Here is a 14567-nt window from a genome sequence, read left to right as displayed (position 1 = left end):
TTAAGTCACAGTTTGATTCAATTTTAGGTATTCATTTATGTCCAGTAACATGAGGCTGACAGATTGAACCATAAGCTGTTGAAGCTACAAAATTTGGTACAGAAAACATATATACAATTCAATTCTGGGTGCTAAAAAAATGGGTTGACAAAATGTTTGATTTGAATTTACAGATAAAGATGATTGACACTAATCCTGAATCAATACAGAATCCTGGGGAAAAATTAATCTCTAACGTCAGAAAAATTCCCAACAATATTGTACAAAGAAATAAAATCAGTTACGTAACTTACAAATTTAGAGCAGACACTCGGCACTACTGGTTATACTTCTTTTTTTTTTGGTTTGGGGGGGGGGGGGGGGAGGGGGATCTTAGTGAATGCTGCTAATAGGTTACAATTTCAATTCAAAACTGTTGGTCAGCAGAAGCATGAGTTTCTTGGATGTGGAATGTCCAGATCTTCAAGACCTCTCAAGAATGCTCTGATTGGCAAGCGCTCTGAAGCATATGTCATGAAAGAAGCTAAGACAAGACCTCCTACAACCATCAACCCTAACCTGTAAAAGTAAACATTATCTTATAACTAAATTCTTTGTGAGCATAATTGTTGCAGAAAAAGAACATCCCAAATCCATAGAAAATTCTGCTTTCCACACCAAAAAAAAAAAAGATCATGTGTTACGTAAGTTCACCACTAAGAATCTTTGAGGTACACTGACTGCATAAAAGATGTCAATAATACTGAAATGCCAATGCTTCTAAAATAGAGAACTGGAGATGGTTCTCCCCACCCTTAATACGACATCAACAGATGGGCAAAGGTAAGGAGGTACAACAGAGGATCTGAGACAGAAGTCATGTGCTTTCTCCTTTCTAAATTGAAAAGCAGACAACTATAAGTCATTTCTTATCTTGGGTGGTAAGGCTTTCAAAAACTAAAAAGAAAACACATCCATATTCACCAGAAAGAGACAGATACATATCCACAATTGACCAAAGAAGACATTATGCAGCAATCTCAAGATTTGTTAACAATAAAGTACTTCATACTGTAGCACAACGTCAAACTGCCAACTAATCCAGTCATTTGTTTATTTTTTTGGGGTAAGGGGTCAGGGAGTTTAATGAGCCCAAAATGCAGTCACACTAGACAATCAAAAAAGGTGGTGTCTATGGAAAATTGTACCACTAGGCTATTTTGGGGAAAGGGCAATCCAAGAGGGGTACATTCATTTGATGGTCTAGGAGCTAAAAAACACACACAGCATGCTTTCATTATTAGACATCCAAAAATTGAAGCACTGGTAAACTTTGCATTTTCAGGAGCTCACATATTTAGAATGAGATGATTCTTAGATTTGTCAACATTTAACAGCAACACTGAAGAAGTTAGAAAATCTTCTTCGGAAACTTACCTCACAAACAGTGAAGTTACCCCGAGAAGACATGGGAGTGAAGGCGCAGCTACAGCCAGAAATGCCATCCCTAAGCCATAATACCATGTAGCAACATCACAAGTGGATACCTGCCGTTGATGACCTGCAATACAAATGAATATTATTCATACATTAAAGAATGTTTGCCACTACCTGTATGGGAATGTATCCATTTGAATATATGCACATATATCAAAATAACAAACCTTTTCCAGAATCATGGTCAGAAGACTCAGAGCGAGAAGGATAACATCCTGCTTGAGCAGCTGCCATCTTTCCCCATTCATAAATCAAATGGAGATAACCTCCAAACAATATAAAGAAGAGAGTGAATGTCCACTCATACGTCAGCAGCAAACCAGTCCATGGCATCACCTGCCGAGGGACAATGGCAACTGCAAGTGCCAAGGACACCACAGCAGAAATGAAGCAGACAAAAACAGAGACTCCACCTAGATAAGCAGGTATCTTGCACTGTGTTCCATTAGAGAACTGGTGAACATCACAAACAAAGAGTTTTAACAATACAGAACAGACGAAATTTTCAGGTTTTACATAGGTAAAAGGTTAGAGTACACCATACACTTTAAAGGGCATACCCAGTGCACGAGGCTCCCGCCACTGCGGGGTCTGGGGAGGGTCATAATGTACACAGCCTTACCCCTGCTTTCGCAGAGAGGCTGTTTCCAGACTAAAACCCATGACCACTTGGTCACAATGGAACAACCTTCACGTTGCACTTATGTTCAATATAAACGCCGATAGAATAAAAACAAGCAAAGGACAAAGAATCTATTCAACATACCACGATCATAACAAATTTCTGCAACATCCTACACCTAAGAGGCAGAGAATTGAGCAAGTGTGTTCTTCATGGTAACAAAAGGATGGCTGAGAAATTAGTCAATTTGGATTCTAAGCATGTTCATGAATGTACAACGTATCCATGACTTCTTTCTTAGAAAGAAAAAGATTGCGAGCTAAGGACTAAACCAAAAAGGAAAAGTGACCTGCTGATTGGAATCAACACCAACAGTCGAATAAGACAGTCCACCACCAGTTCTATATTTGTAGTGAAGATGTCTAACTAGATTACACATTGAGCTTCTACACAGTACACCAAAGAAATCCTTCTGTATCTGCATCAGAATCAAAAGGCTATTAGCGACTTCAAGCACCCAATTTTTTCTTGGTGAGACTTTAATATAGAAAGTTAGTCCTGAAGCAACTAACCTGAAGAAAAGACCAGTAATAAAAGAAAAGCAGGGCAAACAGGGGAAGAAGAAATAGAAATTTGACTAGAATATTGTCCTTTGGGTTTCTGCCCCCTCCTGTTCCTGGAAGAGATTCTTCAAGGTGTTCCCGAACATTCTGCAACATTAGCAAAGGTAACCAGTTAGTTGCAGGTGCATTGGTTCCTCAGTTCAATTTCCTCTACATGCTCCGTACAAATATTATGTGGATAAATCCCACCAACCCATCACAGCACAAGCATAAACATGCCGTACATGACAAAGTGTGCTCTCAAAAATATGTATGTGCCCCTAGTTACAAACCAATAGACCCAGACCTCTACATCCCATACACAAGCTAAGACAGCACCACACACATTGCAAATCTAAAGTTACAAATCAACATATTCAGAACTTTACCACCCCTCCAGAAGCTCATATGGATTTAAAGAATCTTGAAATTGCATTCATGACCAGAAATGGAATTTGAAGCAGATACCTGCCAATGGTCAACAGGTTTTAAGAGCCATGCTGTCCACCAGTCCCATGGTTTAAGGGGGCCAAGTGTGTAGTGAATAACCCGGAGTTCTTTCTCATCTACCATCCACTGCATATAAAATAGAGACAGAAAAGAAAAACCATAATAAAATACAGGGAAAAAGAAACTCAGAATTATAATGGCCAGCATGATGGAAATCGAATGCCTAGTCAGTGCTCACACTACTTATCATGGAGTCATTTATACATAGTTTGAAACACCTACACTACCAGACCAGTTAGTGCATGTTCAAATGATAAAGATTCAGGACATTGTTTCTCATTCAAATGTAAGTCCCATCATCCACTATCAGTAGATGTCAGGGTTACCTACAGCATCATCAAGAAATCTATTTAATTTTGTGCAGGTGCTACATAAGTCCAGCATATGTGCATGAGTGCATCCATAACTAGTTAAAGCATCAAATTCACATATAAAGTAAATGTCTGGCTACTGAGGAAAAAAAAAACATGGATCTAAAAATATTAACAATTTCTCTACCTAAAACTGTAGTTAACAAATTCTCGAATTATTCAATTGTTCATCCTCTTTCCCTTGTCCTTTCTCAAAGAAACCTAAAGCTGTAACTCAGAGTTAGTCCGGCAACTCCAGCTGTGCAGCGATGACGATACATATCCCCTCTCTTTTCACCAGGGTTGACGTTTGGAAACTGTGATCTGACGCGGCCAGTGGCTTTCAAGTGATCGTTTAAATCAACAAGCCTAAGCTTCATTCTTGTCAATCCATCTTCTTCTCTGCACAACCTGGTTGGAGACAACCATGTTTTTCATACCTCACCGCTGTTTGGCTGTCTAATGCAGGCCTGGTTTAAATTTGGGCCACGTTTTAGTTTTGATTAGGCCTTAGTTTTTGGGTTGTATAACTGTAATGGGCTGAAATATAAAGCCCCAAAGTGGGAGTTTAAGGGATGCACTGCATTAATATTTTTTTGGGTGGGTCCCATGTTTAAAGTCTACATTTAGAAAATTATCTTAGCTATCCAAGAGTCATATTATTAATTATTTTAGGCTAGTAAGAGTTCTATTAATTTTGGTTGATTATTTAGAGTAAGATAGTAATAAGGAGTCCTTATGAGAATTAATTTAGGAATGTTTAAAGCTTATAAATATGAAATCATCCCCTCCTATGAATTTGATTTGAAAAGGATTAGTATTACTTGTTTGGTATTGCCTAATGTGGCTGCATCTCTCTCTTCTCTTGGTTTGGTAAGGGATCTTCTCCCTTCCTCTTATATCTTCTCTCCTTTCTCACCCCCACGATTCTCACTCATTATTTCCTTCTTTTCATATCTCTTCTCTTTTCTCCCCATCACATCTATTTTGCTTCCTATTTTCTCTCTCTGTTATTTAATTCTAGAATCGGATTTGGTAAAACCCCTGATTTCTTCTCTTTTTCCCACTGTTCATCATGTTATTATCTCTCTCCTCCCTTCTCTCTCACTTTTTATTAATTTTGGGAATGCTAAGGTTTTATGCTACTGGTCCCCAGCCCCGGACAAAGGAGAGTTGGTGCATCAATTTGGCAACCAGCATTGTAAAAACACTTTAGCCAACTCTTTTGCATGGATCTTAGACTTTTATATTTTCGACCTTATGCTAGGGTGTCCCAGCAAATGACGCAGTACACTATTAGCCGGGTGTAGTGGATGGTGACCAAGGATTAGCTAGGGCATTCCCCGTAAGCAAAGCAACACTTCAACACCCGGTTGCGGTGGCAAGTGGGCAAGGATTCACGCACCAAGGACGAGTGCAGGTAAAGAAGATAGTCTAAAAGTGTAGGACTAGATTAGCATCTTGGAGCATAGGAGCTTTAACAGGGGAGCGTTTAGAATTGATAGATATAATGAGAAAAAGAAATATTATAGCTTGTATACAAGAGACTAGGTGGATGGATTAAAAAGCTAAGGAATTAGATGACTATAAACTTTGGTAAAATGGGAATAAAAAAAATAGAAGTGGGGTGGAAATAGTAATAGATAAAGATTTAAAAATTGGTGTTTTAGATGTTAAAAGAATTCGTGATACAATAATATCCATCAAACTTGTGTTAAGAAAAGAGGTAATCAATATAATTAGTGCTTACATATCCCAAATCAATTGGATGAAAATACTAAGAAACAATTTTGGGAAAACACAGTTAGAATAGTTCAAAGAAATACCAAAGAGAAGATATTATTAAGGGGGAGAGCTAAATGGATATGTTCGTGGAGATAGTAGAGATTATGAAAGAACTCAGGAAAGACAAGGTTTTGGAGATAGGAATGAGGAGGGGACTTGAGTTTTAGGATTTTGTGGCTTAAGATTTATCAATAGTAAACACATGCTTCCAAAGAGAGAAGAACATTAATAACCTTCAAAAGTGGGCAAACTAGTAGCCAAATAGATTTCTTTCTAACTAGAAAGGCTGATAGATTATTATCATAGTTGCCATGGAGTCTAGGCAACCCAAGGCGTTGGAGGGGGGGGGTCCAGAAGCAATGCGACACTGTTCGCTACCGTTTCACCAAAAAGCTCGAACTGTTAGGGAAGGACAGCATCAATGTATACATCAATAGACACCAACAAGGCGACCAAGGCACCTGGATGCCTTGCGCCTTGACAACATTGGTTATTATGAAAAGATTGTAAGAATAAACCAGGGGAGAGCTTAACCATGCAACATAGCTTAATTGGTCATACATATGTGTTTTCAAATGCTGAATCGTAAGAAATATGAGATTATTTGCCCTAGGATAAGATGATGGAACTTGGAGAAAACTTGAGAACATTTACTCATAAATTAATAACATAGGGACAGTGGGATTTAGATGAAGAAATTAATATAAAGTGGAACAAGATGGCAACCTATATTAATGCTAAAGAAGTTCACAACAAATCTAAAGGAAAGCGACATTCATCTAGAGAAACTTGATGGTGAGATGATGAAGTTCAAGCAGCCATAAAGGCTACAAAATACCACTTTAAAATTGGCAAACAACTAAGGACGAAGAGGATTTAAAAAGGTATAATTTATGGTGTCCCAAGTAAAGGAAGCTTTAAAAAAGATTAAATAGGTAAAGTAGTAGGTCCAAATGGTAAAGAGGTGTGGAAGAGCTTAGGAATTTGTGGAATAATTTTGCTAAGTTGTTTAATAAGATTATTAGCACAAGAAAATTGCTAAATGAATGGAGGAGAAGCATTGAGATTCCGATTTATAAAATAAAGGTTATATACAAAGTTGTAATAACTATAGAGGAATAAAAGTTATGAGCCATAGTGTCATACTATGAAATTATGAGATAGAGTAATTGAAACCCGCCTGAACGTGAAACTAATAATTCAAATAACCACTTTGGCTTTATGCCAGGAAGATCAACCACAAAAACTATTTATTTGCTTAGGAGACTAATGGAAAGATATAGAGAATGTAAGAAGGATCTTTGTATTGCCTTTATTGACTTAGAAAAAGCTTATGATAGAGTCCTTAATATAGTTGTTATATGTCGTCTAGGCAATCATAGGCACTGGAGGAGGGAAAAAATCAAGGCGACACCAACAAGGCGCCTAGGTGCTACCTAGGCGACGCCTTGGCAACTATGGTCTCTAGAGAATTATTTAGCAAATGTTAGAGAAGAAAAATGTTTTAGTAAATATATGGACATAATTAAAGATATGTATAATGGTGTAGTGACTAGTGTTAGAGCTGTGGAGGGACAGTCTAGTGAATTCTAATTAGATTACATTAAGGAACAGCTGTCGATGACCTGTTTTGCAACCTAGTTTCAATCTACTTCTTCCCAAACCTCCTTCAATTTATCTATCTCTGTTTCATCTCATCCCTCATCTTACATCATCCACCACTGCTTAAGCCTTCCATTAGACCCCACATCCAGACCCTGCTACTTCCCGAACCAATACTCTTGCTCTGTTCTGGCTGTGCAGCTATTGATAGGGCCGATAGGCCAATTGTACCCGTTGAACAGCAGTGGGTTTCAGCCATAATTTTGGGACTGGTTGGATTGTCCCTAAGGGTGATTTGACCCAAGTTCCAGCCCTATTTGGGCCTTGGTTATTGAGATATTCAAACTCTCCTCTATTCTGTTTTAACTTGCTACCAGTAAATTAGCACTAATTCTATAATTTAGATTACACTTTGTGGGGCACCACCACTTTGTAACAGATTCTTTTGGTTGAGCTTATGGACTTAGCCGTTTAATTCAATAACATTCAGTTTTTGTATACCCCAAAAAAGTTGAAACTTTGGTAATGCTATGTATAAATTAGTGATATGAATCATGTCATGCATTTTTAAATTTCAAACACTTAAAGAAGGACTATGATAGGTTTGTCTGAGAGGGTGGACCTTGGTGCAACGGTTAGGTTGCTCCATTGTGACCAAGTGGTCACGGGTTCGAGTCTCAGGAAACAGACTCTCTGCAAAGCAGGGGTAAGGCTGCATACATTATGACCCTCCCCAGACCCCGCAGTGGCGGGAGCCTCGTGCACTGGGTACACCCTTCTTGTGATAGGTTTATCTGGATAACAACAAATGTTCTGAAAAGAACTAGTAATGGCAACAATGATTTTAACTTTTATCAAATGTTTATTATTCAGGTGATAATTGAGAGCTACAACAAATGGTAAAAATGAACATCTGAATTCTTGGAAGTGAACAAATAATTCCCTAATTAATCTGAATCCTTTTTTCTTTTACCGAATTCTTTAATTGAAAAAATAAGTTATTATGAATTTTACTTGTTCCAAAATAATTCCTGAATCTGAATTAGTCAGCTATGCCTAAAAGCTATTAAAAAAAAAACTCTTCCTTGAGCACAAAATGAATCTAAAACACAAAACCAAGAAAAAAAAAATTTTACTAGGGCTTCTAAAAGTAAATGAACCTAGGTCAATCCTTGTGAAAGGAAATCACTGCTATCCAAGTATCCTTGCTTAATTTTAATGGGCAGATTCAAGCTTAACTTTGATGGCTGTTCGTTTGGGCCAAGCTGGGATTGAGGGGATCATAATAAATCATAACTCTCAAGTCATCATATACTTTGCTGCCCCAGTAGGTATTACGGACTCCACAAAAACAGTGCTCAGAGCTATTATCATTGAGCTAGACCTCGCTTAAAGGTTGATTGCTGAACCATTTGATCTAGAAGGAGATTCATAAGTGATTATGCGATGGTACAGGCTAAATCACTGGTGCTTACCTCACTTAATCAAATAAGCTTAGCTTGTCATTGGGCTAGACCTCACTTAAAGCTTTGATTGCTGAACCATTTGATCTAGAAGGAGATTCATAAGTGATTATGAGACGGTACAGGCTAAATCACTGGTGCTTGCTTCAATTAATCAGACAAGCTTGAGCATCAATTAAACTTATGAACATCTCATACTTGAGTTCTAAATCTAGTAACCAAACAGCAGATAAGCACACAAAATTAAGGGCAAGGAGGGATTCTTTATTGATTACGGATTAGCTGAGAAGTTGTGTGGTTCTCTTCTGGCTCCTCTTAGAGCTTGCTGTTTGTTTCTCTTTTTCTGTTTTGTTCTGTTATGTACTCCTGGGCTCATTCTCTATCTGGCCGGGTTATAGGTGCTTTGCTTTCTCTTTATCTTTCTTAGTCTAAAATATTCATATCTCTTAAAAGCAAGAACTTTGATTCATCATCTAGTTCTAGATTCAGAGAGAAACTGCTTTCTCTATTGAAAAAACACTACAAGCCACTCATTTTTGGCCGTACCATAATAGACGAGGTCTTCTGAGCTCTCTTTTTGTGTGAAGAAGGGTGGCTAATACAGAGAACAGATTCTGCATCTCCATCCGAAGACCTCCGAAACAATTCGATTACATTAGTATTTTAATGATCTTGCAACCTCCGATTCAGGAAGCTAGACTAAAGTTTTCCAGTTGATTGGGAGGAGAGAAAAACAAAGCAATGCCAAGAGCTCCGTCAATCTGCTGTTCATCGATAGACGAAGCTATCTCTTTTTCATCTCATGCCAGATGCAACAAAAGATGAGTCCTTTTTTCCCTTTTTCTAATAAAATTTTTGGTTGCATGTTCGGGCCTTGGTGCAATGGTAAAGGTTGCTCCATTGCGACCAAGTGGTCACGGGTTCGAGTCTGGAAACAGCCTCTCTGCGAAAGCAGGGGTAAGGCTGCGTACATTATGACCCTCCCTAGACCCCGCAGTGGCAGGACCCTCATGCACTAGGTACGCCCTTTTTTGTTCAGAAGAGAGAAAGAAAAAAAAAATCTCTATATGTTCTCATCCTGCCTGCTCTTTCGAGGCAGTTTCTTGACTTGGTCTCTGTTTTATTATACCATTTAGGGAACTAGATCAAACTCCCAAGCCCTAACAAAGTTACAGGTTTTTTGGACAATTAGAATTTCACCCAAACAGAAATCATCCACTGTTCAATTTTCCAAAAAACTGCTGCTTTGTTCGTACAACTTTATGGGATTATGTCGATTCTAATATTGTCATTATAGATGGGTGCTACAGAATCTGTTTGGAAATCTACCAGGTCAGAAGGAACACAATAAATAGTACATCTGTTAAAAAGACAGGTATTTGTTACCTTATTGGCCAGCATATATAAGCCAACATCTGCATTATATAAAGTAGAAAGTCGCTCCATTTCAGGAACTGGTCTAGAATTTGACAAATCAGGTGATAAGTTTGGCTCGAAAACATGTGCATTTGCAAATCCAATAAAGTATGAATTCAGAAACCCCTGATCCCCTGTTAGCAGAAAGTAAAGTTATGACTTTGCAAAATAAAATATATGACAAAAAATAACTTCAGGAAAAAATCAGATTGGTTAAACTGTATACTTTTTTATTCATAGCACTAGAATCTCTTAAATTTTCTAACTGAAAAGTGGAAGAGAAAAGCACTCTGTTCTAGAAATATCCTGTAAGGTAATTGGGCCCCAATTTGCCACAAGGAAAGAGGGTGAAATGAGGAAGACACGTCAATTGATTTTGAGCTGCCACCTCAACTAGCATGAGTGTCAAAGTTCATCTTCAACAGAGTGCAACCATTGTCCTCCGAGTATAGTATCTAGGTCTAAGGTTGAATCAGTATCCCAGAGAATGAATCTTCCAATTAAGATGTAGCAACCTCCTAGGGAAAGTTAAAAATAAGATAAATTTTCAGTTGCAACTCATACTTCCTAACCTTATAAACTCAACAGTGGATACGCAATTATAGATGTCTTCTAATATTCTTGGATAATACACATAGTCACCACTCACCAGAGTGCGGAGATAACTAAATATTGGAACAATAACTCAATTTTAAAAGACTTATAGTGGATATGCATTGAAATTTATGGATACTAATGTAGCTCTAAATAGGAGAAAGATCCTATTAGAGGCCAAGCAACAGGATCTCAATGGGGGCAGCTGGTTCGAATGGGCAGAATTAGGGTTAGGATTAGAGATTTGAGCTAGGGTTTTATTTAGTAATGATGTGCAGGTCAAAAGGAAGCTAATGGGATAGGTTTTGAATAGATTCAAACAAAAAAATAAAATTCTGAAATCTTAGGGTTAGGGTTTCGGGTTTTAGGTTTTAGAAAATAGGTTGAAATTAGGGTTTGTAGTTGGAGATTGGAGTAGGGCTTTTGGTCGAGTATTAGAGGAGCTAGGCGGAAGGTTCGGTTGCAGCAGGGGGGGTTTCTGATGGCTGATTATGCCTAAACAGGAATTTAGGGTTTTTTGGGTTTATGGGGGGGGGATGAAGGGATTTAGGGTTTTGAACTAAGGATGGGGGCAACAGTCTGGATCGAGTGTAGGGGGTATTAAGGAGAGGCTAAGGTGCAATTTTGAAGGAATTCTAATGGAGGACTGAAGCTGGACAGGCTCTAGATGAATTAGGGTTTATGGAATTCAAACCAAAAATAAAGGGGAAGGATTAAGGATTGGGATTGGGGGGGGGGGGGGGGGAAGAAGAATGGATGGAACAGAAAATTAAACTTCAAACTTACAGCAGGAATCCACCGGCGGCAGCTTGATAATTGAAGGAACCTCCCGATCGTCTCGATGCAAGGAGTCGCAGGAATCCACCCACTCTATCCACCTTGAAATCCACAAGGATATACACTCTCAAAGGAGCAAGAACAGCAGCAGCAGCAAAAGAGTCTTTTTTAATTCAAAATTCCATGTGGGGGGGCCCTCCACGATTTACTTTATTTATAATATGGCTTTATGCCAAATCCTAATACAAATTAAAATCTTCTCCTTCACAAAATCGTGGAAGGGAGAGATTTAAATCTAACTTAACTAATTAAAACAGTAAATTGACTAAGATACCCCTATTAACTCAAATTAAAAGAATCTAACTTAAAACAACTAATTTAAAAGAAGATTTCATACTAGCCAATAGGATATAAGGACCTATTAACCAATAGGAACACTTCACTTAAATTAAACCAATTGAACCAATTGGGTGCAACCAATCCTAAACCGGTTCAATCTAAAAACAGGAAAATAAACTAAGTATGGAAAATAATAACCCTAATCTATGGAAAATTAAACTTCAAACTTACAGCAGGAATCCACCGGCGGCAGCTTGATAATTGAAGGAACCTCCCGATCGTCTCGATGCAAGGAGTCGCAGGAATCCACCCACCCTATCCACCTTGAAATCCACAAGGATATACACTCTCAAAGGAGCAAGAACAGCAGCAGCAGCAAAAGAGTCTTTTTTAATTCAAAATTCCATGTGGGGGAGCCCTCCACGATTTACTTTATTTATAATATGGCTTTATGCCAAATCCTAATACAAATTAAAATCTTCTCCTTCACAAAATCGTGGAAGGGAGAGATTTAAATCTAACTTAACTAATTAAAACAGTAAATTGACTAAGATACCCCTATTAACTCAAATTAAAAGAATCTAACTTAAAACAACTAATTTAAAAGAAGATTTCATACTAGCCAATAGGATATAAGGACCTATTAACCAATAGGAATACTTCACTTAAATTAAACCAATTGAACCAATTGGGTGCAACCAATTCTAAACTGGTTCAATCTAAAAACAGAAAAATAAACTAAGTATGGAAAATAATAACCCTAATCTATGGCTCCCTAATCAAGCCCTAAGTTCAGGGCTTCTTCTTCTTCTTCTTCCTACTTGGAGCTGCATCAGATACGCTCGAATATTGGGAAACCCATAGGTAAATTACAGCACTGCTAAAAGAAATAACTGTATAATTCTTCAGTAGTAATATTAGTCTACAAATGAAACTGTTTTTACTACATAGGTTAAGAATTCAAATGTTTCCATTGAGCAACGGAGGGATTGAAGTTGATTTCCCTCAGATATGGAAGCTTATGAACAGCAATGTTAATTGAATTCAAAAATCAAAAAGAAAATTAAATCTATCAGTTAAAGACGCTTTGCATGCTAATTATATATATTGGACCAACTTTTGACTTTGTCACAATTTGCACAGTTTCAAATTGTACACTGTCCACCCCTTTCCTGATTGCATATCACTTCTAAACCCTAAGTGCACTTACACCTCACTGTCGAGACTTGCTAGTCTAGTCTGACAATCAAGCAATAGATTGTTTGGAAAAATGAAAACAATGAGGTTCTTAAGCCTCTGATTTAGATACAATTTTCATGTATCAAACTGTACCATTCATATCATATCATGATGTGAGTTAACTTTTGATTTCATTTGTCTACTGTAGTGTCTCATTGGTGGACCAATAAGGAGGTTCATAAAAGACAGTATCATACAAAACAGATATTGTTACTCTACACCTTGCTAGGGGTATTTTGCAATCATACTCATCACAGATAGAAAATTAACCAACAATTAGAAGTCACCACTGGGAAGACCACAAAATTATGATAAACAACATATTTGATGAATAAAAGATTCAAAATAGTAGAATAAGGATGTTCAAAGGAAGAGCTGTACCTCCAGTATAAGAAGGTAAGGTGTTCACTTTGCTCATCATATCATTAAAAACTGTTTCGGATGGTTCCACTACCATGACTCCGGAATTTAACCTTTCAGAATGCTTTAAGTTAGCACAGAACTTACTACACTTGAAAAGATCCTCAATACTCTTGACCACGATAGTATCCGCATCAAGATACACAACTGCAAAAGACAATGTCCTTCTAATATAACAATCTCCAACATAAACCAGCAAGCTAACAGAATTCATTAAAACCACTGCTATTGCATACATTTCTTTGGAAAAAATAGAGAAGTTCAAGTAGAACAAACATACAGTTTAGTAAAATCAGCTACCTTTTCTGTAGTCTGTCAAGTTAAATATCTTTAGTTTGGTATAAACACCCCAAAACCTCGTCGGGCGTACTTGATTGGGGTTAGCCAATAAACTTATAGTTTCCACAATCCAACCATCGGCCTACATGAAATCCAGATTAAGAGATAAGCAACCAAAAGAGCAATCTCACTTTAAGTATCACTTAAAATTTTCAAGACTATAAGGAAGTTATAAAATTCAAACGAGAAACAGACGAACAGATTAGTTATACAGTAAATTAGAGGTGCAGCTTAGAATTCAAGCCTTGTTCTTTCAAATTTGCAACAAAAAACTGTACCTTAAGGAGCTTTTTAGCGTAGCCCGAAACGCCATCGGAGACAAGAACGACCATGTCTTTAGTGGAGCCAGTGTCTCGAATTGATTTGCCGAGAACTCGAACACCGAGTAGGAATTCATCTCCATAGAGAAGAGTAACGTAAGCATCAGGCTTAGATCCGGAGACTCGATCAGTAATTCCAGACTGAAGTGACGATAACAGAATCACCAGAAAAACGAAATCCGCGAGTCTCAGCCGCATCTTATTAAACTCGATGCGAAGAGGAGACACTAAATGAAACCGGAGGAAAAAAATTCGTAATTTAAAAAGGAAAGGAAGGATCTTTCCAGTGGTAATTCATGAGAAAGAAGAATAAAAGGGTCTTCAAAAGCTTAGCAGATCAAAAGGTTGAGTTGCATATACATAAATGTCTCTGAGGGGTTGGATTGAAAGAGAGTGGAAAACAGAGGACCGTTGAAGCTCTGAAAAAAACCTACAAAATTGAAAGAGGTAGAAGGAAAAAAGAGAATTTTTTTCGCCGACCACCGTTGGTTGTAACTAGTCAGATACCCATTGCCGCCGTGAGGCAGGGAACGTGTGAGCACGTGCGACGCTAACTCTACCAAAGAAAATAAACAGTACAAAAATTACGAAGGCCAGCGCGGCTGGATCCTCGTTTCAGGGAGGCGCGTGCATTGCGAGGCTTTTTACGCGCAGCCTCTTGACCATACTCCCATTGGATTACTTTTTTTTTTTTTTGGTAAACGGGAAATTTA

The 14567-nt window shown here is 37.9% G+C and overlaps 1 protein-coding gene across 1 annotated transcript; it reads right to left on the bottom strand.

Annotated features, from left to right (window-relative positions):
• Positions 1-357: 357 nt before the first annotated feature.
• Positions 358-14181, bottom strand: LOC122642227 (inositol phosphorylceramide glucuronosyltransferase 1-like). The gene is made up of 10 exons (XM_043835661.1): positions 13813-14181; positions 13496-13616; positions 13157-13342; positions 9797-9960; positions 3169-3276; positions 2671-2808; positions 2448-2576; positions 1644-1929; positions 1417-1540; positions 358-558 (listed from the first exon to the last, which is right to left on the bottom strand). Exons 1-10 carry the CDS (start codon positions 14050-14052, stop codon positions 420-422), a joined length of 1635 nt encoding a protein of 544 aa, XP_043691596.1. The 5' UTR covers positions 14053-14181; the 3' UTR covers positions 358-419.
• Between the last annotated feature and the right edge of the window lie 386 nt (positions 14182-14567).

This window comes from Telopea speciosissima, chromosome 10 (assembly GCF_018873765.1).
Source record: "Telopea speciosissima isolate NSW1024214 ecotype Mountain lineage chromosome 10, Tspe_v1, whole genome shotgun sequence".
Taxonomy (NCBI): Eukaryota; Viridiplantae; Streptophyta; class Magnoliopsida; order Proteales; family Proteaceae; genus Telopea; species Telopea speciosissima.
Note: the sequence above shows the minus strand (reverse complement) of the source record. Positions and strands in the feature narration are given on the sequence as shown.

Excerpts from the sequence above, each read along its gene's own strand:
- LOC122642227 (XM_043835661.1), bottom strand. The coding sequence starts at position 14,052 with ATGCGGCTGAGACTCGCGGATTTCGTTTTTCTGGTGATTCTGTTATCG. Across the intron at positions 1,930-2,447 it reads GTGTTGATTCCAATCAGCAG|TTCTCTAATGGAACACAGTG; the intron begins GTCACTTTTCCT and ends GATGTTCACCAG. Across the intron at positions 559-1,416 it reads GTAACTTCACTGTTTGTGAG|GTTAGGGTTGATGGTTGTAG; the intron begins GTAAGTTTCCGA and ends TTACTTTTACAG.